Source organism: Squalius cephalus, assembly GCF_949319135.1.
Source record: "Squalius cephalus genome assembly, chromosome: 22".
NCBI classification, from domain to species: Eukaryota; Metazoa; Chordata; class Actinopteri; order Cypriniformes; family Leuciscidae; genus Squalius; species Squalius cephalus.
The window spans coordinates 14,672,741-14,699,466 of NC_137143.1; the positions used below are offsets into that span (position 1 = coordinate 14,672,741).

General features: G+C 37.6%; 1 protein-coding gene across 4 annotated transcripts in view; it reads right to left on the minus strand.

Moving 5' to 3' along the window:
* Positions 1–12,467: 12,467 nt before the first annotated feature.
* Positions 12,468–26,726, minus strand: part of palm1a (paralemmin 1a) — a 56,091-nt gene continuing 41,832 nt past the window's right edge. Inside the window, exons 5-9 of one of the 4 annotated variants that reach the window (XM_079857667.1) lie at positions 24,101–24,209; positions 20,506–20,536; positions 20,137–20,202; positions 17,729–17,860; positions 12,468–14,153 (exon numbers count right to left, since the gene is read on the minus strand). In XM_079857667.1, coding sequence (XP_079713793.1) covers positions 13,576–14,153; positions 17,729–17,860; positions 20,137–20,202; positions 20,506–20,536; positions 24,101–24,209 — 916 coding nt within the window. In that variant the 3' untranslated portion in view covers positions 12,468–13,575. The remainder of the gene's footprint in view (positions 14,154–17,728; positions 17,861–20,136; positions 20,203–20,505; positions 20,537–24,100; positions 24,210–26,726) is intronic. The other 3 variants (XM_079857668.1, XM_079857669.1, XM_079857670.1) reach the window with 3 other exon arrangements.

The following is a 26,726-nucleotide window of genomic DNA, read 5'->3' on the forward strand; positions in this document are numbered from 1 at the left end:
TTTTAGATTCACTGGAGAGTAGATTTAGGGACATTCCCTGCCCTGGCCAACAGTCTCAGCTGAGGGACCCCACCATCCTCAACAATCTGCCTGTACTCCTCTATGGCTCTTTTCATCCTTTCCTGCCTCCACTGATTAAGTTTCTTTCTCTTATCCTTTCCCTGTTTCTGCATCTCTTTCTGCATCTGTCAATCTGTCCCTGTCTTTCTCACCTTTGCCATTGTGATCTGAAATACATTTCATTGAATTAATCAGATGCATAAAATAAAGTGGAATGGCTTTATTGGTTTTCTGTGCTCAGATTCAGAGCTATTTTTCATGTTAAGTCAACTACCTACCTTTTACACACACGACACACACACACACACACACACACACACACACACACGTACGTACGTATGCATGCACATGCACACATACACACAAAAAAGAGCCTTCAAACCGCCCCCCCAAGAATAAAAAAATTCACATGACTGTAAAAATCTGCATTAACAGTATTGTAATATTGCATTACAAGACTAAAACCATGTAAAAACCATGTTTGTCCCACAAACCATGCCCCACCACACATTTTTGACTCATTTAAGTACTGTCCCACATTAGGCTGATCTTGCTGTCCCGGATTTGGAAACCACATTTCCTAATGTGGGACACTAGGAAATTTGATAAAAATATAAAATATATAGTTTATACACACAAAGTTAGACTATTTTTTGATGGACAAACATTTCATAAGCATATAAGGCTAAAAAGTAGCAGGATTGCTTTGTTTAAAATGTATTTAACTCCTTAATATCAAATTTGTTAAAACTCTATTCTCTTGGTCGGCGTTACGTCACAAATCATGTGACCTGCGTAGCAACAAGCCGCCGCCATGTTTGAAGGGTAAAGGGTAAAACAAACCGAAGGCAAAGCCCGAGGCAAATCAAAAAGGTATCTATTCACAGAAGTTTTGCTGTGGATTATGTCAGTTATGGATACTAACGGACTACTTTGTATTAATGATATCTGTGTATGCTAATGTATGTCGGTGGTGAGAAGTGAATGTAATAAAACACTCATGTAAAGCGCTTTGTGACTAACTGTTACATGTCTGTGAAAGGCGCTATATGAATACAGATCTTCTTCTATTACCGAATGTCTTATCAGTAGACAGTCTCCTAGCGTCTGTAAAAAAAAATATTGCATCACATTAAGTGTATTGTGATTGTCAAAACATTTTAGTAACTAAACTGAATTGTATTAGGTTTAGTGACAACATGTTACAATGTTTACATGGTACAGTTTCTGGTAAGCTAACGCTACGCTTTTTTGGGATTTGATTTAATAGTGACTCATTTGGATAAATATTAGGTAGGCTACGCAAGATAGGCATTAATTTTTCTCAAGAAAAAAACAACTCACATAATGCTGTAAACATACAGAGAGCCCCATCAGCTGGCAGTATTATTTATATTTATCAAAATACTCCCTATAGCTCTTTTTTTCTAGCCAACTAACTTACGTGCTTCCTATATTATGGTCATCAAATGGATTTCCTGAGGTAAATGTAATGTGACATAATTGTTCTCCAGCTGTTTTATTGACCCCTTTGTTTGATTGATTGGTCGATATTATGTATGAGGAATATACATTTCGGAACATTGTTCATTCGTGTTTACTGTTAGCTAGTAGAGAAGATCGGTTCACGTGCCGCTAGGGATCTGTCGCGTCACATTTACAAGCACCAAAACGCTATTTATTGTCTGAATTTCGTAATAAAAGTGACAGAATCTGAGAGCTGAGATTTTTTTTTATATCATAAGTAACCTGCTCTGTCTAGTCCGTCGGTCTCCGTGTCCTCTTTGCTTCGTGATATTTCTGTGCGTGAGAAAATGGATGTGTGGCGTGAGAGCGTGTGAAAAGTGTCAATTGCGTGAGTCTCACGCTGAATGTGTAGAGTTGGCAGCTCTGGACTGAGTCCTACATTTGCAGTCATGTTTAAATACCCATCAAGCATCGATTACATTAACTATGTTCATTCAAAAGCATTGTGTTACACAGTGGCTGTAATGAACTCAGTCTGTCAGTGGCACAGCTTGTACAGTGTCAGTGAGGGACAGTTTTTTCAAAAGCCAAAAAAGGCTAACTGCAGAAATTTATCAGTTGCCTCGCTAATAAATCAAATAAAAGGAGAGGTCACTCCTTTTTACGCTGTTGTTGGTTTTTCGGCATGATTTGCAACCAAAGGAAAAGAGCTCGGCGTTCGTTTATCTTCCGCTTCGTGTGTTGCTTAACGGCGGGCGCTTATTTGTTTTACCCTTCGCCGCGGTTGCTATGCGCGCGCAGTGCATTATGGGAGCACAAGTCCCGGATGTCCGACCTCGAGAATGTCACTGGCCTTTGGATGGTCTTCACACAAGATGCCTCCTGTTTGATGATTGCTCCAACCTCAAATATGATTGGACATTTGATAGGTCATGTGATTTTGATCACATGACACCACAGCTTTGTCTTACCCATAGCTTCACTGTCATTCATTTATTTATGGGGGACCTACAAACACTAGACCTTAGGTGGTCCCACATTAGGCAGTGTCCCACATTAGGGCAATCCACCCTATCGGAGGCTAATATTTGTCTAAAGTTATATTAGCAAGGTAATTAATCTGGTAGAATGACGGTTTACCTTTGCTTGTCTAAGAAAACATCAGAACGTTTTTTCTAGCTCGATCATGATATGTGCAACATGTTTATTCCCTACGTTTGCAACAATCGCTAGCCGGGTTTCGTTATTACCCCTCATTTACACTGAACACGTCTGCGGCGCATTGCGGCTGCGACACGGCTACCGGAGCTGATCGCGCCCATTCTAGTCAATGCTTGTGTTTACACCGGCCGCGATGCGGCGCGTTTCAGAAGCTTCCCAGAAGCGGCTCTCCGCGCCGCTTCGCTAAATATAGGCGCCTAGTCTATTTTTGACGGACGCGCGTCCAAGTCGCACCGGAAATACACAATAAAAGTCAAAAAAACATTGTCAAATTCAAAATAAACACCCTGTGCAAACTCCAAAACGTATTAGACACCAATATCCTTGGTAGAAACCATAGACTGTACGGTAGAAACCCCAAAATCAAGAAAAACCACGTCGGACAGGAAAATCACGTGGTCTCGCGCATCCAGTCGCTCCGCTTCTGAAATGCTCCTGGTGTGAGTTGGCACCGCGTGGAGGACGGAATAAAACCTTGTCGCAGACGTTTGCAGTGTAAATGAGGGACGGCCCTGTCCCAAATCGCGCACTTCATGTGGACTTTCGGTCTCGTGGACTTGAATTGCGCGTGCTCGCCGAGTCTACGAGTCCGTAGACCGTCCCATTCAGCATTTTAACGCTCTGAAGTGTGCTCAGCAGCGCCCCCTTTGTACCCTTGAAGCGGTCTTCCGCGAAGCCCGCATAGAAGCAGGCTCCACGCACTTTAACTACCCAGGAATCCTTGCGAAAGGCCAATCAGACAACGGATGGGAGGAGATTTCGCTCACGGATAGGCTAATTGTTGACATGGCTGAGAAGAAAATATTACGGTTTTATTACCTAGATGTATATTTTACTAGTTGTTACCTGCAGTTTATACAAACATTATGGTCATCGAGCAGTGGTTGATGTCTCAAACATAATAATAGTGTGTTGAATAATACGATCATATTATAATTCATTAAATAAATAGAACCGAATGTCGGGGCTTTACTGAGTCATATGTAAACATATTATGAATATTGAAACCTGTAAATTCATCTGAAACTCATGCACATTTTCATTATGTGTTAAAATGATAATCTTAGTTCAAATGGAACATTATGTATTATTATGCAGCTAGCTACAACTGTATACATCTTTTAAATAAGCATGATGTTTCTATTGTCTAATGCCCAGGTGGCATGCACAATATAAAAATATAGAACTGTAAAATTAGGCTGTGTAGTGGACATGGAGATAAGACGTCGGAGCGCAAAAATGTGATTTCTCCTGTCCAACAACAACCAGACTGTTATTTCCGGCGTGACGATCGAGTCTGTCCCAAAAATACCTCTCAATGCGCCCTCGTGGACTCGCGCCAAGGGCCCTATAGGTCTGCACTACATGACGTCACCAAAGTGTGGACTCTGAGGAAGTCCACAAGTCCGGAGTGTGCCATTTGGGACAGGGCCGTTAGCCTGCCTCTGTGCTGGGGATGCTTGCCGTAAACTGATCCTGCTTCTCGCGATGTCTGAGACTTTGTGAGACTGAAGGACGCGGGCGGCGGGTAGGATACACCGAACTTGCAAGCGGGATATTCTTCCTACAGGCAGTAGGAGCGGGCGAGAGAGTCTTCATTCGCCCTGTAATGAGTCATTTAACCATATACCGACTTACGAAGATGATTAAATAACACGAAAACATTGCCTGGTGTCCCTTTAATGTTTTTGAAAGTCTCTTCTGCTCACCAAGGCTGCATTTAATTAATAAAAACAGTAAAAACAGTAATATTGTGAAATAGTATTACAATTTAAAATAGTTGTTTTCTATGTGAATATATATTATATTATATTTATTCCTGTGATCAAAGCTGAATTTTCAGCATCATTATACTCATGTACATCATATACTTTATTGTCAATAAATACTGTGACGAGCGTCCTCGGAGGAATCAGCGTCGCCCTGGCAACCAACACAAAACACCTGCACTTTCTCACCGCCGGCTGATCGGTCACAGCTGCTCCCAATCAGCTCACAGCCACATAAGCAGCACATGCTGAACAAACAGACAGACTCTGGTCTCGAGCCGAATGAAACGCTGGTCTAACCTTTCTCTCTGTTCTCCCCAGAAAGCAGCGAGTGACCGACAGCCCACCACTTTCGTTTGGATTGAGCACCGCAGAGCACTTAGAGCACCAGCCATCACGCACACGCACTTTCACCAGTTTTATTTTATTGTAAATAAATCCACAGTCCGGGGCCTTTTCACGAAGCCTGCCTTGTCGAGTGATTCTTCACCCCGTGACAATACCTTGAGATGGCCTGAAAAACACACAACCATATATTATCGCATTCGTGTGTTTATTGTCTTCACGTTTCATCAGTCAAAATGTTTCTGTTTTTTATTCAGCTGCTGCTACAGCCAATAGCTGGATGCCTTTATCCATATAAGGGATTTCCTGGAACGTCATAAGTACTTCTACGAATTCGTTTGGGCTTTCTGTGAGAGAGTGCCCTCCTCGCTTTGTGTATGAATCATACAGTAGCCTACATGAGAGTGTTAGCACTCCATAATGTTCAGATTGCCTTGTTTTGGAAAAGAATAAAACGTTAGGTCATGCATAGACTATCTTGACTTCTCTTTTAAGTTAAAGGAGCTGTATGTAAGAAATCTATTTCAATTAATCATAAAATTGCCCTGATGTGTCACTAGACATTAAGAAATCATGTTCATTTCAAATACTTATATCACCGACAACAGTAGTATGGCTAGGATATTGTCATTTAAAAAGTGGACTTGCAGCCCTCAACTGATGTTGATGTTGTCATTTTGTGTTTTGGCCTGACGCGCCTCCCTCCACCTATCGACCAATCACGAAGTCAGTAGTGTTTCGGGATCCGGGTTGCCAGCTTTGCTCTTACCTACCCTAACTCTAGTCGGATAAAAATGTCTAACGTTACTAAATCAAAAAGACCTCGTTATAATTCAGAAATTCTTCGTGACAAAGTCCGAAATAAAACCAGAATTTGTATTGGAGATGCTTTTGAAAGATGGAGACGGCTGAAAACGGAGAAGAATTTGAACACAGACGCCAACGTTGCTAATTTTCTCCTGGACAGGTAAGATTCATCTATGCTTGGCTAACTTGTACTTGATGTCAATGGACATTTCATATATTCATGACAGTCGAACAAAGTTATGCATGTTCGTGCAAAGTAACGTAACGTTAGCTCACATGGACGTATGCTAACATTAGCAATGCATAGGAGCCCGTTTCTCTGTACTTATGCTGAGACGCTGAGGAAAACAACATTAGCACGCCCATTATGGCAATTTGAAACGTAATTGAGACAGAAGCCTAACTTTACCTCAGAAAAAATGATTCGTCATTCGTTCTTCACGTATATCGTGGACTAAGTTACACATGCTGCAAGTTGACCTGTATGACCATTGCTAATGTAATTTAGTTACTGTAACAATATTTTCTGATGGGACTGAAAACAACCCTGTGATAGCCATTGGTGATATTGAATTTGTCCCGCGTTATAATTGCTGTGGCAAATGTTTTGGTTATTTTTTAGCCTACTTGTGACAAAAACTTACTTGTAAATCGAGGTTTTTTTTTTTTTTTTTTTTTTTTTTTTCGTATTGAAAAATAAGGAAGTTTTATTTTGTTGTTTATATGTTTTTTGTTTTGTTTTACTATTATCCTTTTTTTTTCCCTGATTTTTTTTTTAATTGTAATTGTATTTATATGTTCAAAATAAAGAAATCAAATCAAATAAAATATCAAATCAAAAACGCTTATCTCTTCAGCTATTATGGCCCCAGCACTTACTGTGAAACAAAACTTACTGTGTACGTCTCGTCGTCACTTGCCATTGGAAGCTCATTGAAGCAGCCTACGTTTCTGCTGAATCCTGCAGCTTATCTGGCAACCTCGAGTCAGGGGGTAGGGGGAGGGGATACACCGCTCTACAGTATTTTTAAAGTGATTGCAGTAGCCTACCAGTTTTGGCCACAATCCTACATACGGTTCCTTTAAATCTAGATTTATTCACATTGGCCTCTACGTGAACACACTTGACCTGCAAAAAATGCGGGGGACGCATTTATGTTTGGGGGGCTGAAAATGCAAACTTTTGAAAACGGGTTTCAAAATGCAAGATTTTGTAAACAATACCGTTGTTGTCTCCATGTAAACTACAAAAATGTGGATTTGTGAAAATGGTTATGCCATGCGTGTTACATGTCCAGTCTATAGATAGGCATACTGATAGACAGGCACACAGTGACCGCCAACTACTGGCCTTGCTTGCATAAAACAGCGTTTTTAATAGTTTTCGTGGATACGTGTGAAATGGATTGCTTTGACAACTTTGTAGTCTGGACGCGAAAAACGCAAGGGAAAGACTTTTCTGTTTTTAGTACATCACTGTCTTGTAAACATACCCTTAAGTTAATAAAAAAAATTATAGTGTTTATTTATATGCGTTAAAACATTACAATATTTACTTTTTTTTATTTAGGTAAATATTTCTTTGCCAAACCACATTAAAATGTATTAAATAAAAAGAAGTATTTGACTTGACTTGTACATCAACAATGATTTTTTTTTTAACTATTTAATAAAAGCATACACTAAAATACTAAAACACTAAAATACACATGTATTGTACCATACACATTTATTTAATTTTATTTACAGATGACTGAAATTCCATATATGTATAAAACTTTAAATATTTTGTAAAGCTGGGCAAGTGAGGCTAGCTTGTCAATTTATTGTTGTAGAATAAAATAATTTTTTAAGCCTTAACATACAAGCACTTCTTGAAACATGTATTTGTACAACCTTACCTTAAAATCACGATCCAGGCTGTTACACAGCACCTGCCAGGGAGGTGTGTACCTGAACATGCTGCTCGGTGTGCGTCTGAGCTGGTGTTTGCTGCAGTACTACTTGCTTATTAGAGTTTCACAGGAAAACCCAGCATGCAGTTATCTCAACTCAGTCCTAATGAGTCCAGTCTGTGGAGGAAGTTGAGTTAATGAGAGGGGAAAGTGAAAGGAAGAGGAAAATCATTTTCATATACCATAAAATACCAACAATCACCATATCAAATGTACAAATACTCTAGTGTGTCATATATTACAAAATATTGTATGATACAATATATTTGCAAAATGTTTTTACTCTCAAAATAAGATATTCTTCCTCTGACTCACCTCATCTTTTGCAGGCCCATGGATACAGCAAGACCATCGTGTTTAATACCGCTGAAAGATACAGTCAAAGCAGGGCCCGGCCTACCCATCAGTAATTCTGCAGGGTTCAGTCTGGTTTAGGCCGCATTAGCCACACTTGACACTTTCCCACCCACTACCCATAAAACTTGTGTTTTGGCTCAATTGCTCTAGTAAAGCCCCTCCTCCAATATGGCTGCATGTGTTGTTTGTCGTTCTCAGTCAAAACGAGAGGTATCATCTTTAGCGAAAATGCCAAAAATGTATGTGGGGTGACCTGGCCCATGGTCAAAGATTCAGTGCATGCATGCGTGTCTGTGAGTGTGCTGAGGGCAGGGATACCAGTCTGGAATACTGCTATAATCAGCAACCTTAGAACAAAAGCTGAGAATACCCCTCTACTATCCAATAATGCACCTCATAGTTGCTCTCTAGCCTGGTCATTTAGTCATTGACAAAGGAAGTGACAATGTCGCAGTGGCTCTCAGATTAGTTCTGAATGGCAGCAGAGTGGCGTTCCTCAGGTCTCGCTACTAGGCCAGCAATGAATTTGTATTTTATAAATCAAGAAAAATTCTTTACTTGCTTATTTCTCTTACTCCGTGACTTTGTTCTTTAAAAATCTACTAGTTTGTGTCAGATGTTGATTCAGTAACCACTCTGATGATTCATCAGACTGATTCAAACTGGCAACTGATAAGAGGCATTGGTTCAGGAGTCATACTGAATGTTTTCAATTCACTAAAAAGAACTGCCTCATAAGAGTCATGTGTTCTTGAATCAGACTATATTGAGTGTGTGCTGTATGTTTTCGATTCAATAAGAAGAATCAGCTCATACGAATCATGAGTTTGTAAATCAGACTCCACAGGCCATGCTGTATGTTTGATTCAATAAGAAGAATCAGCTCATACGAATCATGAGTTTGTGAATCAGATTCCACAGGCCATGCTGTATGTTTTTGAGTCACTAAAAAGAACTGACTCATAAGAGTAATTTGTTCCTTAATCAGACTACACCGGTCGAACTGTATGTTGATTTTACATTTAACAACGCTTTTCTCCAACATGACATTTCTTTGCCATTATTTCGCTATGAACTATCTTTGTATTGCATTGCATCCAATACAGACTGTAAACTCACAAAATGATTTTTTTTTTCTTTTGCTTTGCTTTAAAAAAATGCGGAGAAGGGAGTGCTGGTACATAAAGATTTGCACATAGATAGAAGAAGCACATGGTACATTTGTTGTTCCAAAGAAAACAAGACAAGATTTCCGTAAAGCACATCACATTTTAATGTCTCGTTCCAACTCTTTCTACAGCTCTGTCAGGTTGATTAGAAAGCAGACCTTCACAACACACAGACAACAGTGGCAGAAATAGCACACACACTCATTATCAGGAGAACCAATAAGAGAGGGCTGTTCAGACAGGCAGAGAAGTGCCCCGTCTGGGCCGCCCATTATCAGTACTCATTAGAACCAGGTTATATGTTCCTACATTGTCCTCTGTTCTATCATGCCTTTGAACTCAGCTTGACATCAAAGGTTAGGGGGTTCAAGCACAGGGACATTATCTAACATGGAAATGGATATGTATATGTAGATATGAGTGATTTATGTACCTATAAAAGCATGCAACTATACAAAAGAGATACGCCAGGCCCGTGGCCAGACAACAAGGCATTCAGGGGTGAGGAACAAGTCGGAACTGGAATGTTAGTACTGATGGACAGTAAGGTGAGCGGCAAAAGTGTGAGGCAACCGTGAAACTCACAGTGAAGCGAAGACTTTAAAGGAGGATTGGGGGAAAAACAGACTGGTTCTTGATCAGCTGAACCATGAATTATAAACTCATAGATGCTGCTTTGCATCTCAAAACTGTGTACATGGAGAAGTGAAAATGTTCAAGTGTGTAAACATGAGGGAACAAGATAAACAGTAAGGGTTTTTTTTGCATTCATGCTGACCTCATTTGGCTCCTGGGCCTCTGAACACACACGCATATTGATTTCCACAGAGCTCATCCCAGTGATTCGGGCAGTTAAACAGATATTACAACTATGTAATTAAAATGGTAGATACATGACACATATTAACTGACATAAATCAAAACACACACTTCATCTAGCACATCTCTACCAGGGCCAATTAATTAATTCCTCTAAAATTACTTCAAAATTTGTCATCAAATTAAATCAATGAAGCAAATCATTTACAAAGTAAGGTACACAACAGATTTAACATTCATGAAGAAACCCTCCAATGTAACGTCACGTACAATTAAAGGTGCATTTAGTAGTTTGGCGTGAAAACAATTAATTGTTTTTGCAAAGTGTCATCTGAATGGTGCACACTCACATGAGATGAAGACTGTACTCATAAAAGATGTTAATAAAAAGCATTTTAAGTATGTATATGCTGTACGCTATTAGCATAGTGTTGTTTGGTGATTCAGAGAGCGAAAATTTGACAATAGACACTCTAATTATAATGCTTGAGTGTTGAGAATATTTTAGACTCTGGTTCATGAGTTCTCAATGCCCTCCAGTGACAATCCATCGGAATTTGAAAAAATTGTAACCTAGGTTCGACTTGTTTGCTGAAATCACATCATGTTGGCCAGTTTCACACATGCTCAGAAAACACAAAGGTTTTGAGGCTTCATTAGCAGTGTTTTGAAAGCGCCCATCACTATCTGCATGGCCGAAGAAGCAGAAAAAGTCTGAAGCCAGAAGACACAGACAAAATCCTGAGCAGTTATTCAGAAGTTGGTTCTTTTTTGTTGGACAGCTAAGGGAGTTTATTATTCTGTAGAAGACTGCTCGCTAAAACTCACTAGATTGATAAAACTCGAGATGATTGTGCTAGACCACATCAATAGATAACGCCATTGTGATATCAGACTACTGGATGCACCTTTAAATGTTACTAGCAATTTTCTGTTATGGAAAAAAACATGGAAATAAAAAGCAAAATAAATTTAAAATAGCACCACATTAAACAATAATGTAGTCGATCACCCATCTCTTCAACAAAAACTATGCTTTTTGTTTTAACTGAACCATTTGGCATCATAGCTACTTTAAGGGCAATTCCCCGCCAAAAAATAAAACAATTCCACCTTTTGCCAGAAATGTTAACACTTTTTTTTTTCTAAAAGTATCTGAAAAAAGAAGAAGAAAAAAATCTTCAATACTTGGCATGGTAACCTATTCAACTTTTCCTGTCGCCTTGCCACACTTCCCATCATTTCATCGGAATAGCTAAGGAAGGGCGGATACTGTCCTTCCCGTCTTTCCATTCTTGAACTGTTATGATTGTTGTTTAACTGAGAGAGCTTTGCTTATTCTGACACTAGTTTACACGCATGAGGGCTCTTGCATAGGATTGGCTGCAGCAGTTTTCTAATGTCACATGTTGGAAATGAGCTGTCATTGACCCTTCCTGAATGCTAATGGCAGTGCAGACTGGAATACAATCAAAATACCATCCTGGACACAACCAGCTTGATACTTCAACAGCTCTTAATGTCAGAACAAGGGCAGGGCTTTTTCAATAATCAAAATGCATATGAGAGATGCCGGTCAAATTAGGACAAGGATAAACTTTATGGTTTTAAATGATGAGAAGGCAACATATGATCCAATGCAAGTTTATATCACGCAGCAGTTTGAAAGTAACCAAGAGAACAACTTACTCCTTACTCTTTTTCTCTATTTCCAACAAATAGAGCACTTCAAGTTGGGATAATATATGACAACAAGTGCTTTAGTTAGAACAAAGGAACAATTAAACATGCGTAAGCTCTTTGCTGGACAAGTCTAACTGAGAACGACCAATGTAAAGCCTTACTAAATATCAGAGCTTCCTGAGATATCCTCAGCTCACCTGTCCTATATTTCAATATGAAAGAGTGCAATCTACTGGACTCACGGGAGAACAATAAGAAGAAATACAGATTTTCCTTTAAGGAGGGGAAAATGTCGCTGTATCACTCCCTTGTGAGTGTGTGAGGGATTGCAAAGAAAAATTAAAGAGATGCTCTGAGAAAAGAAAGCGCTTTGAAATATTCTTTCATTTGAAGCAAATAGTATTTTGTGAGAATGTAGTCTCAGCGTAAAATACAGTTACGCATGCATTTACAGGAATGTTGGTTCAATAGAGGTTAAGCTGTGACATGCTTTCATTAAGCACAAAATTGTTATAACTCATCCCTATGTTTGTAAAAAAAAAACAAAAAACAAATAAAAAGATGCATATAATGCAAGTATAATGGAAGTCTATGGTGGAAGGCATAGGAATAAATGACACATTTTAGTAAAGTCTAGCTACAAGAATATACACTACTGTTCAAAAGTTTGGGGTCAGTACATTTAAAAAAAAAATCTATACTTTTTTTTTAGCAGGGATGCATTAAGTTTATCAAAAGTAACAGTAAAGATTTTTATAATATATATATAAAAAATCTATTTCAAATAAATGCTGTTCTTTTGAACTTTCTATTCAATAAAGAATAATGGAAAAAAAAAAGATGTCCATTTCCACAAAAATATTAAGCACCTTTTCTATCACAGGAATAAATTACATTTTAAAATACATGACAGTTATTTAAAATTGTGATATTACTGTTATACAATATCACCGTTATACTGTATTTTTGCTGCCTTGGTGAACATAAGAGACTTTCAAAAACATTCAAAAAAATCTTATTGACCCCAAACATTTGAACAGTAGTCCATATGCTCCTGTCATGACCATGTAAAGCCAGCAAGGATTTACAGAATGATTTAGACAACAGCTCAAGAATAAATTGTAAAAAATAAAAATAAAATACAAACTTCAAATTTTTGTAAACATATTTTTTTTCTTTATAAACTGAGGAATGAGTCAAAACAATGATCTATATTAATCGAGAGCTTAATGTGTATTTAACCCAGACAATTCCTTTAAAACTCCCGTATAATGGTCAATCTGTTGACAATCCTGTCATTTCTAAACAAAGGCGAAGAGCGCTCTGTCAATCCCATGGTTTTATTCCTAGTTTGAGAAAACCAAAATGATAATAATTGAAATACTTATCACAGCTTCATCAGTAATAAATAGTGCGCAATGCACGATGTTGAAAATGTTTTCTTTTATGCGAAAGTGAAAATACTTTGCAGTGCAAATGCTTTGCAAAAAGGGAACTCAAATAAAATAAATATTTCTTTCAAAAACAAATAATGACGTCATATATATTATGTAATTATGTGAGATATTTCATTCCTTTATGGTAGGACTTTAGGATTTAAGAGGCTTGTTGGATACTGATTGGTTCAGTTCAGTTAAAGGGTCTTTAATCTTCAGACTTTTCTCATAGGAGCGCATACGACGTGATTCATTTCAGCCACAATAAAACCAGAAAAAAACTATACGCATAAAATTTAAATGAGGTTAAAGAGTATCAAGGGGAAAGGATCAAGCAATATAGAAAATATAAAACGGGTCAAATCAATTAAAGAAACAACAGCTTCTATCAAAAGATAGTGAATGTTTATTCTTTGCCTTGCCAGTTCTCTCTGTATGTTGTTGCATTTCATCTGTAAAGTCCATGTTTGGGAGGGTGCGTTTAGGCTCACATGATGGTGCAGCACTTGCAGGGTTGTTTCTCCTTGCTCTTGACCTCGGCAGCGCCCCCTTCTGGCTGTCCCGACTCTCCTGCCGCCTCTTCAGCCTTCGGTGGCTCTGCTGGGCTGCCATTAGAGGGTGCCTGATCCTGTATGGTGTCACTGCTGCTGGTGGTCTTGGCATCTCCATCCTCTATGACGACCACCTCGGCCTTCACAGTCGTGCTTTCCTGCCCCAAAACCTTCTTTGTTTCATCCTCGTCCTCCACGCTCTGGTAACCCATGAAAACCATCGTAACTGGGTTCTCCGCACTGGCCCCGCCCACTTCTGTCTGAGGTGTCGCGGGTTTCGGTTCTACACCTGTGATCTCCATTATGGGGGTGGAGCCGGCTGCACCTGGGACTACGTCTTTCCCAACCTTCTCCACTTTCTCGGCCTGCCCTCGCTCCAGTCGCGGCGTAGTCTTGCCGCTCTCGCTCATGGTCACCTCATCAGCTTTGTGGAGGAGCTCATCCACCTCTGAAGAGCTGAGCTGGTGAACGCCATTGGTTACTGCGCCGTCCACACTGCGCACTTCATGCACCACTGCATAGAGAAAAATAAGACACATTTCAGTGATACCCTGACTGACTGCCCTATATCTCAAATTGACATGACACCCCCTAGAGCAATATCTACCCCCAACATTTGTGGGTCAACGACAAATTTGAGTGTCCAAGTTCAATAATAATAAAAAAAAATCCTTTATCGCGTTGGTTTGATATGGTTGCCTAATTTAATTAATCATTTCATTTAATGTAATTGAATAATTAAAATTTAAAATTTAAATGAAAAAATATCAATATTTTCCAAAAAAAGAATTAAATATACTTGTTTCACAAATAAAGGTCAAAATATCTGATATTTAACAATACTTAATAAGTTTTCTTTTAGTGAGGCATTTACATCATTAAATTATCAGGACAGTTGAATCATTTGAATATTCCAAAAAAATATATCAGAATTCATTTTAATTTAGAAATTAAAAGCATGTCAAAAATTATATGTATAAATGTATTTTTTTTAAATGTATTTTTACATGAATGAATCAATTCAAACAAAAGTGAGTGTCATGTCACTGACCCTTAAATCATCTTTCAGATTATAATAACCAGCACTCATTGCCAATATGAATCCTTTATAAAGTGCTATAGCAAACATTGCAGCACATTTGCCACATATTAACTGCTGGTTTGCTGTAGTCAACAATTTATTTATTTAAAAAAAAAAAAAAAAACGATTACAAATGAAGAATTTATAATACTGTGACTTCATTTCTGCAGGAAAACCACTATTTATTCTACCTAGTGACGAACGCATGGAAAGCTTCAGTTAGTTAATGCACAGTTAGTGACTACTGTTAGCATTGTGTGCCAAGTGCACTTCAATTGCTAGAAATGCTCACTTGACTGAGGGGATCAAACACAGGGAAAGAGTGGCAAGCAGTAAACAGAGCAGGAAGCAAGCAGTGCTACTGGTGTTAGCATTAGCAGCTAGCAGCATACAGTACAAACAGATGCAGTAAATTAAGTGTTGTAATCACCCATAAAACCTTGGAGAATATATTTAATATGTGATTAATTTATAGCTTTATTGTATAACAACACATTTTAACTGGGAAGGGTGAAGTCAGGCTGGAGGCTCGTGGCTAAGCTTGGCACCAACATGCCCAAAACTAGCAGTCAAGTTGCAGGGTGACCAAATTAGAGTTTAATGAATGCTATGGTCTCTCTCTCTCTCTCTTCTCTACCAGGAAATAATGATGTGTCAACCAAAATCAGGAGTTTGTGGTAACCCTGCATCTAAAGCCATGCTCAGGTGAACTTATTCCTTTACGAGAAGTGGTCAGCATTTGATGACAAATCCAGTGTGTACATTTACAAAAAAAATTTTCAAGATTCATATGTGCTAGTTGACACTAACTCATCCTCATGTAGTTCCAGACCCATTTGACTCACTTTCTTTGGTGGAACCCAAAAGAGATGTCCAAGCTACTCTTCTCCATACAATAAAAACATTCAGGGGCCATCAAACTCCAAAAAGGACAAAAAAGTACCATAGTTCATATGACTCATGGCTCATTGGAAAAATGTGCCTGCTTATGTTGGTTGTTGTATTGTGGCAGTTTGGAATTGAAAATGTGCGGTGAATGGCTCTGAAAGGTTAATGCTCTGTTGTGTTTGAAAATACACCCTAAACCTAACCAATAGTTTTAATAAAAGCAAACGTGAGATTAAAATGCATTTGCTGAAGCAACCACACCATTTTAACTTGCTGCTATAAGTCTTTGAGGTCTTTTCTCATGACTCATATTTCACAGGACTGGATACCCGAGCGCTTCAGATCGTAAGTGCAGTGCTCTACCAGTCCCGGATGAGCTATTAGCAAATTTACTACATCAGAAAAGCCATACATAAGGACCTTTATGTGACGCACACGGCACACATCAAAATGTATGTTTACAGCATGCTCTTAGTGTTTTGATGAACTGTCTTTATTAATAGATAATCTGCCCCTGCAATCATAATTTGTTTGAAAAGGAATAAAAGTCTGTGTTTTACTGCCACTAATGTTCATTTCGGCTGGAAACCACAGTAAATTGTATAGGTGCGTTTTTGAAATTTTGCAAAAATGTATGTATAGAGGCACTTTTTTTCCACTGATACTTGTTGCCATCCCAGCTCTTAAATGTCAAACGCCTGTAAATAAATGTAACCCTCATCCTTCCCTCGCACTTTGTAACACATCTTTCCCTCGCGGGTCAAAATGACCCAAAGCCCTAAAAGTATACTTTTTTTTTTTTCCAGAAAGCTTATTTTATTTCATTTGGATCATATTTTTTCTATTTTTTAATGCAATCTTTTGGGAGATTTTTTGTTCTTTTTTATTTTATTTCCCTTTAAATTACTAGATTTGATCAATAAATAATAAATAAATAGTAATTTAAGCATATTCCTCACATTCTTTCAACTTAAATTCAAAATAACTCATGCATAACCCTTTTAATTCAGCTCAAAATATCTTACATTGGGTGTCTTTACCGACCTCTTGTGGGAAAAAAAAATAATATAACATTATATTTCATGACTCTTGCCACTAGATGGCCTTATAGCTCTATTTGGAGCAAATCAGCTGTTCCGCTGGGTCCTTAAAGCCCAATTTATACTTCTGCGTCGAACTTACGCCGTAGCGACGTCGTAGGCTGTGTTTAGCGCGCGTACCCTTCGGCGTACACTGACGCACACCTCTCCAAAAATGTATCAACGCGTCAATTCTACACGGACGCAAGCGCTGTGATTGGTCTGCTAGAACCCCTCCCTCGGGTTTCACATGGTCCCTCTGCATGAGTAATTGCGCGTCAACGCGGACAACGACACAGAAGTATCAATTAAAACCAACGCGTTGCCTACAGCGTAGAGACTCCGGTGTAGGTCCGACGCAGAAGTATAAATTGGGCTTAAGTCAGATGCCCTTCAGTATGCATTCAGATACACATGTAGACATTATAAAATAATTTTTTGGTGAAGTTTTAGCATTTTTAGTTAGATTTTTGAGCATTTTTAGGTTTTTCTGTGTACTGAAGCATTTCTCACATTCCATTCATTCCTAAAGGGGTCAAATTGACCTGCGAGGGAAGGATTTCTTACTTTTTTTTAAAATTCAACCACAAAACTCCTCGAATCCATTAAATTTTTTTGGGGTTATTCGTGGTTCAAGTGCGACAAAAGTCCTAGGGTCTTGGACCCCTCTGATGAACACAATTCATTTCGGGTCAACATGACCCGAGGGAAGGATGAGTTCAATATACCACTTGGAAATGCATCATGCCAGGTTTGAGTCAGTCATGCTGAATGGAAATGGTTCTCACGTGTCACATGACCCACAACAACACAGCAAACTAAAATTACGAGAGCTACAGAAGAAAGTAAGTCATACGGGTTTTGGAACAACACGAGGGTGTATGATGACATTTTTTGTAATAATTTTTGTGTAAAACAACATAAACATCTGGTTTGGTCAAATAAGATAAACTACAACTGATATTTTATGAAAACATGCAGACTTCTCGTAAAGTAGGCATATCTAGCAAAGCCACGCACGCCTGCTCTATCGCCAGCCACCTTTCTGTTCATCCTCATAGACCTTGACCCCCTGCAGCGAGAGGTCTTTGGGGAGCAGTGTGTTAGTGGACAGGACTTTGGTCTTGCCAGTCACCAGGTCCTTCTCAACAGTGATCTCTACGGAGTACATCGCTGCAGTGCCAACGAAAGAACACATTACAATCCTGCAATGATGTGCTGTCACACTCACATGAAATCATTTAACACACACATAAACACACACACACACACACACACACACGTTGCGGACCAGTTGCTTTATTCAAACAACCAGTCAAACATGACTAAAGCCTGGAACACACCAAGCCGACGGACAGTTTTTGTGTGTCGGCCGACTAAGTTTCCTCAGTGTGTTCTGCACCATCGGCTGAAACTGGTCCTCGTCGGCTTTTTTTCGGCCGATTCGACATGTTGACATGCCGTCGGTGAAAGAGGGAACTCTGATTGGCTCTTCAGCTTAGTGAACAAGTCAGTGTACGAGAAGAATAGCAAAACAGCGAGCAAAGTCAAAACGGTACAGATAGATGGCTGTTCTAATGTTACGTCATCATACCTGAGTGTTACTTGGCGAATATTTCAATATTAACACGAGAGGAGTTGAATAAAGAAAGTGTTTAGCAGGATTGATATTCAAAACGGTAAGCACGCACTGCTTTGTTTATGGTTTGTGTATCTGCAGCCGGCAGCGTTGGTTTCCCTTTTTGAATGACGAATATAGACGAATATATCTGCAGAAATAGACAGTCGTCTCATTTACACGCAGGCGCAGAACGCGCATTGTAGCTGACAGTCGGCAGTAGTTCTCTCGGTGTGTTCAAGTGCAGCTTTTTACCGATGCGAGGCGACAACACAGTCGGCTTTCATCAGCGCTAGTTCGTCGGCGTCGGCTTGGTGTGTTCCAGGCTTAAGAGATTGTCTGTTGAGCACTATGACAACAATGACAGAGAGAGGTGTTGAAAGACAATATGACTGATAGGCACGACATGGTGCTGTTTGTGTTCTAATGTAATTTATGATAAATTTGATAAATTTATATCCAAATCTTACTTGGATATTAGATTTTTTTTATAGAATAATCAGAACTTAGAAATTCCTTTTTTATAAACAAAATACATAAATTATATAAGTCATTAAAAGAACATTTCACAATACTATTGTTGAGTATTGAAGAAATCTTTAAAAACATAAATAAATAAATAAATATAAATAAATATAAATATATATATATATATATATATATATATATATATATATATGATATTTAATCATTTGTAGAGTTTATATTAAACTTATATAATCAGAACTTAGAAATTCATTACCTGTTGTATATTTTATACAAAATATATAATATTTAAATTATATAAAAAATACTTTTAAATATATATATTTAAAAACTTTTATTATATTAAAACATTTCTTTACATATATTGTTTTCAATATTTTAAATATTAAAAAAACAGATACATATAGTATTTAATAATTTGTTGTATTTTTGTTTGTTTAGTTTATTTTTGTAATTCTATCATGGAAAAAAAATTATAAAAGCCACGTTGACCTAATCCTTTATTAGTGTAACTTCCAAAAAAGCTGTTTCTATTAAATTTTATTCTGCTCACAGACACACACACACACACACACACACACACACACACATGCAAACACACATCAACGGAGAGAACAGAGAATCAGAAGACAAGATTAGATGAAATCAGCACAATATTAGTACGTTTTTCAACACTGACAGTAGGACAATATTTGTGAGTTTGAAACCATCACTTGACTGAGGGGAACCATCAACTTTCTGTTTTGAGGTCTAGTCATCTATTTCAGTAAAAAAAAAAAAAAAACTGTAAATAAACTCAGAGCAGAATTTAGACCTGAAAGTTTTTTTTTTTCTGGCAGGTCTTTAGTTTTTATCAAGAGATCTAAAACAGCACCTTTCAGCTTTTGGTCTGTATCTGACTCTAAAACACTGATTCAGCAATCGGTTTTGAACATAACTAAATTAACCAATAGGCATTCTAAACAGACACACAAGGTTTTAACAAAGAAACTTTTCTCCAAATTTCTAAATCTGTTTCTAATTAGATATTAGTGCATTTGAATTGGGTAGAAAAAGAAAATTCTAAATATACTATTGGGGTGTATATGCAAGTGTTTAGGACATTTCCCTAGTTTGGCAAAGGCACAGTTTGAACGGTTTGAGAACCACTGATCTACTGCAATGACATTAATAGGCTAATAGGTCTAAAAGTGTGCTATTTTGAGCCCAGAGAGAACCTTAACTCTTATTTTGTGCCTCTTTCCATCAGTATGTGGTATTTATCTCAGAATTAGAGAGGTAAAGGGTAAAAACAGCAGGAAGAGAGTGTGATCTCTGCGTAAGCTATGGTTGGACCAACACTCACCTGCTCTCATCATGTCAGAGACACCTCCGGATTTCTCCAGACGAGGGCTGACGTGAACTTTGACCTCTAATTAGGGTCATGAATGAGGACAGAGAAGGACAGAGAATGATAAAAAGGTATAAGAAATGAGAGTGTGGAACAGGAGGGAGAGAGGGAGGATGGGAAGGAGTAGACACAAGACTGACTGCAATGTCCTTTACTCCATTGGATACATGACAAGGATAACTCCAGAAACTGGCCTTTTGGCTGTGTAACTTATAATTAGCTGTTTTTGAGATTTCAAAGAGTGTGGAGAAAGAATTCTGATCAAATGTTGATCATGAAAAGGCATGTTAGAGGTGTTTCTGGTGTCAGAGATGGTGATGTTACCTTTTACACCTTTTACAGAGTCTGTCACAACCTGCAAAAAGAGGGAAAAATTAGTTTGATCCAAATGATACATGTTTGTATTAAATATGAAATATCCAAATACAGTCATCTGTCAAATAAATTACTTTGCTATTGTGATGATAGACTTTTCTGTTTATTACAAGAGTACTTTTTCAGTGTTAAGTGAGTCTAAACCAGAAACATTCAGGTTCGTACCTGTGCTTGCCTTTCCTCTTAAGCCCAATTTCACAAGCTTTGTGACTTATAAATTCATGTCAGATGACAATGAACCCTTTTTTTTTTTACAGTTGGTTGGTGATGACACGTTTCCAATTATCAACATTGCAAATCTAGTAAAGTTTTTAATATATATATATATATTTTTTTTTTTATTAATACATATTTATAGCACTAAATTTTGCCTTATGGCTCGTTTCCACTGAGCAGTACAGTACGGTACGGTACAGTACGGTACGGTTCGGGTCTGTTAACCATGATCTGGCTAGCGTTTCCACTGCCAACAGTACCCTTACTTGATAGGCGTGGTGTTTCGATCGACGTCATTTTCGCGCGAAGAAGAACATAGTAAACTACAATGGATGACAGCAGATCTTGTTCTTGCTCCTCGACATGTTTGTCACAAGAAGACAAGCGCCGACATTTGGCTTTTCTCATTATTAAGTACGCAAAGTTTGTACTTGCCATGTGCGACTCCTACATGCAAATGGTACAGCGCGTTCTTAAAAGCGTCACTCAGCTCGCGATCTGCTACTACTTATCTCTGTTACTCTGTATGTTCATTTTAAGCAACAATAAAACGAAATATGTTATAAAACACTACTCTGCCTCTTTTCGTTTTCATTTAAATAAATTAAACATTATAGGGACACAAATGTGGTTCATGCGCAACGCATATTGATTATTCACTGCACGTTATACGTTATTCTATAACAAAACGAAATTTAAAACACAACCCTAACGTTACCTCTTTTCGTTTAAATAATAAAAAAAATTACACATATTACAGGCAATATATGCATTTGTACAAATGTTGCAATAAACATCAGTGATAATCTTGTAATAAGAAAATGACAAGAAACCAATTTCTTTTAGTAAAATTTCAGTTTTATCAATAATAGCCAATATAAAAGTTTAAGTAAAAGGTACAAGAAGCTATACAATAAGAAATAAAGCAAACAATTCAGTCAAATGTCCAAATGCTGCGCTCTAGTCTAACATTTTAACAGTAAAGTTAACATTAAATACAAATAGCCTATGAAACTAAACTTAGCCCTCAGCCAAAACGATTGACAGGGAACGAATTATATATTCACGAGACCAAAGATCGCCCGTTAGGTCTACACAAGACGAATTATATCTCATGTTTAACCACTACCGTCGGAGTCATCGGCGAACGTCAGAAGAACTAACTTAGCCGAGGAAAGGCTCACCCAGCCGGGAAACATGAGCGCCGAGCGCCCGCTGATCGCATGGATCTCACAACCGGGGAAAAACAAATCATCTTTATAAATAAACCACAGATTTGAGCTTTAAACAACTACATTCTCGCCTGAAAAACTCTTAAAATTACATTTCGTGACACAGTAACAGTAGTATTATATTAAACTGTATATAAAAAATGGCGCTTCTTATGTTGTCATTCCCCTCGTAGCACGCGCAAGTGACGATTCTCTGTCAACCAATCAACGTCCTGCAGTGAGTCTAGCTCCACCTTTTAGTACCGTACCACTGTGCTAGGTACCCCAACGGAAGGGTACCCAAAAAGTGGTACGGTACGGTTCGGCTTTTTGGTACCATTCTCAACTTTTGGCAGTGGAAACGCAAATAAAAGGGTACCGACCCGTACCGTACCGTACCGTACCGCTCGGTGGAAACGCGCCATTATATTACCTTGGTGTTTCTAATACAATGGCACATTTGACATCTTTTTTCAAGTTCTGACTGCTGTAATCAATCTCTCGATATTTTTTCCCTCATTTGGAAAGTCAAAGAAATGCTATTATAGATTTTTTTTCCTTTTGATATTGGAGCAAATGGGAATACAGAAATGATATTAGTTGTCATCTCCTGTTTATAACTATGGAAGTTTATGATGATGACTTCTACTTCTGAGAACCCCAGAAATGTAAAAATTTAGATTGCTAAAGATTCCATTTAGATTACTGAATAAGAGACACATACATCTGTCTGCGGTGTAATATCTTAAAATGTGAATATTTATCCTAAAAATATGAATTACTTTGTTTAAAAATATAGTAATCTAAAAACTGTGAAATAAGAATAAACCATTTAAATATTTATTGTGTGAAAATTATGAATGCCCCGTTAACTTGCTGAGGTGTCATTTCCACCTCATTTTTAGTTAGTCTATTTGTTTACCAATGACTCAATGTCACTAGAGCATGCTTGAGGTGAAATATGAGATATGTAATGTGTGAAGAAAAAGAAAAAACAAGCTAAACACTGTATAACGTGTAAGCTTATTAAAGGTATTTTCCAATAAAGCTGTAATTTAGTCAAATAATATTTAATTGTGCATACACATAAAATGCTAGCTATAAAAGCAGCCAAATTAAGACAAAAGAGTCAGTCATGTAATACTAAAAATGTTTAACATTTCAACCACCATCATTTCCAGCACAGAATGCTATTTAACACAATACATAATGAGACATGTGGGAATTTTCATTACTTTCAGAAAAAAAAAAAAAAGGTTTTCCATGTGATATGTATACTGTCATTTGTACGTATATAACTAGTCAAAGTGTTTTAAGGATTGTTAGCTTTTAAACATCTACTCATAGTTTAATACACACTCCAACTGGTAAAAAACAACAACATTCAGTTCAGGTCAGAATGTTTTGAAAGCTCTGACTTCTCTTATTCTCTGTCATTTATATGAACAAAAATGGCAGCTGCCTCAACAGTTCAAGACAGTCAGCTACCTCAATACATATTTCATGTGCTTCCTTTTTGCAAGAAATTGTAGAGATGATTAGCAAATAAGTATGTTTGCTGTCATCAACGACATGGATCTATTTTTTTGCCATTCTAAGGGTTTCAATAGAAACTGATCATTTGGCCTTGAACAACTCTAAGTTGTCATTTCTTAATTCTTAACAGTAATTCCAACATATGTAAAAAGCACATTTATCTGAAGACTTCTTTGGAAATGTATTCAAATTAACACATAAACTGTAAGCACTAAAGGTCAACATGCACTGGACAGTGACATATATGATGTTCTTTAGAGGATATAGACCACAACAGAAAAGTCCAATCTGAGAAAAGAATGTGTTATAGCAGCGTTTCTGCCGTTGCTATGGAATTCCCTCTGAATGCAGAACACTAACATTTCCAGTGAGTGCAAAAGTCAGTCAGCTGTGAATGTTTCGAGCATGCTGCTTGAGTGAGACAGATTTCTGCACTTTAAGCAGTGATGCCCTTAATCAAGATGGCCTTTGTGTAGCCAGACATGAGACGGCCCCCTATTGTGTGTAAGGCTTCAATAGAAACCTTGGTATCCCCTGCTGCCCAGTTTATGGGTTAGAAAGAGTTGCTGGTCAGAACTCACCATTTTCTCTACTGTCATGGTGTTGACTTCCTGTACTTCATCTGACAGGTTCTCTTTGGTGGATGTTGCAGACAAACCTGTCTCTAGCTCTTCCAGCTCTCTTTCCAGTCTGGGGTCAATAGAGGGAGAGACAGAGGAAAAAGACGTTTTTTAAGTATATTATTTTTACATAACCAATCCATCTTATTTTTAACGTAACAGCGGGCATGGGCATTTCTAACTTAAATGTGCAAGGCTTCCAGTGTCATTCAATAGCCTGTACAAAAATTGCCTGTTATGCTGCTTGATATTTCAAACTATGCTATTTTACATCACGTTATTTGTATTTATTATCAGAATTATAAACACACTGCTTTGTAGTGCAAAATAGTTTGACTTTTTACAGCACTTTGCTAGTCTTCTAGTTATTTACCTATACGTAGCAGCTAAAGAATCAAAAGTCTTGCACATTCAAAGAAAATAGCTTACTTCTGCGTTGCAAGATGAGGTTTCGGAATGGGAATGGGTTTATCTTTATGTAAGGAAAAACGTAGTTGTTTCTACAATTAATAATATTCATTTTATACTACAGCGCTGTTCAATGCTTGAATCTGATTGGTTGACACACGTTTTAAGGTGTGCAATTATTTTCAGGGAAACGCACGGCTAAAGTAGTTCCAGGCTGATCTTAAATTACATGTTCCATATCACTTCGCCAAATGATTTCAGGTATTTTTAAAAGGTCCATACAGCCTACAACAGCAAAAGAACCAAAACCCACAACGACACTAGCCAAACAAATAAATATAGTATATACCGGTAGTAAACAATACACTCTTATGAAAAAATGGCTCTAAACAGTACCAAATTAGGGTTCTTCGGCTTGTAACAATAGCAGAACCCACACCAGGGAGAGGGAGGCCTGGGCATCCCTGCTTAGACTGCTGCCCCCGCGACCCGGCCCCGGATAAGCGGAAGAAGATGGATGGATGGATGGAAATTATTAATATTGTTTTGTTTTTTTAGCCCTCTATCTACCTGGTCTTATATCTTGTTGCCTCTATTTGGGTTTTACATTTAAAAAAAAAAACAGCATGTTTTTGTTCATGTACTTTTATTTTTTATTGACATGGCAGATTGTAGCAAAAATTACAATGCTCTAATAACAGTTGTTAGCTGAATACATTAATAAATAACAATTGACAATGAACATGATATAGATGTAATGAAGACCAAGTTTCAGTGTCTTTACATCCTTCATTATGTGTGTATTCTAAACAGTTTCTCTCTTCAGATGATGAGGTTATGGTATGGGACAGCATCTGAAATAAACAATTGAGTTTAGAGTTACATTGTGTCTCTTCCATTTGATTATGTAAAAACAATTATGTTCATGTAGGCCAATATTAGCAAAAATGGACAGAATGAGGCCTTTACCATGTTAAAAGGAAAAAGTGATATAAAGTCATGGTATAGCTTTAATGTTTTTTTTGTGACTGGGTATGTTTAGGCATAAAGTCATACAAAAAAAAAAATAATTCAAACATGGATCATAAATTCCATATCTCTGTTACTTTGTGGAGAAGAGAAGATGATTATCCTTAACTAAACAGAGCTGCTCACACTTACATGTTCTGTTAAACTAAAAGAGAAAAATACATGATTGTTAGGAAATTATTGTTACAATTTTATGATTGTTGACAATTGACAATTGACAATTTAAGAAAGAAATCATTTACCTGTTGATAGTATGTTGACAGTCAATGAGGAGGCTTTGACGGTTACTGATTTGAAAAACAAAAAGGCGGGAATAAAGAACCCTAAACTCTAACACAAAGAACCATTTCAGCATTTAAAGGGTTCTTCAGGACGATACGGTACTAAATAGAACTGTTACTGCATGTAAAGAACCTTTAAAGAACTATATAAACAACAAATTATTTCCATGTTTTTGGCCACAAAATTATGTTTTATTATGTATTATGTATTTATTATGGAAAAGCACATCCTCTCTTTCTCCCGCTCCCCCACTCAAACGCACACACAATGTAAATATGTTGTCAGTGCCACTCTGACGATTTTATCAATAAAATAGTTTAGCAACTTAAAAGCTATGTGACATTTCTCACTAGCAAGGTAATACCGGCGCTGTTCTTGGAGTTCTAATATTAGTAGAGATGCTGCTGACGAACACTGTTGAGAGACGCACAGTACTCTAGTAATTCACACATGCTTAATATCTCTCTCTCTCTCTCTCTCTCTCTGTAATAACTGCATTAAAGTACTATCAGTGGCTGAAGCCTCCGTTACAAGCTCTAAAATGACTTTTTGGAATTAGCAACCGAGGCTTGGGATTAAATGCTTAAGAAAGTAGTCCTACACACAAGGTGTGCATTATTTTTCTAATAATTTAACGGCCCATTGTCAATTAATCCTTTCTTATTATATAGCTGCACCAATTCAAATCTGTTCTCTTTGTTATTTACAATTATGTACACATGTATTAACACATTTTTAGGTTACAGGACAAAACACTTTCACAAAGTTAAAGGATCTGTGGCAATTAAAATCTGTTCACGGCACACCTTTATGAGAGGGTCTTCCACACCAGGCCTTACTGGAATTGGCTGTTTACTGGCATGATTCA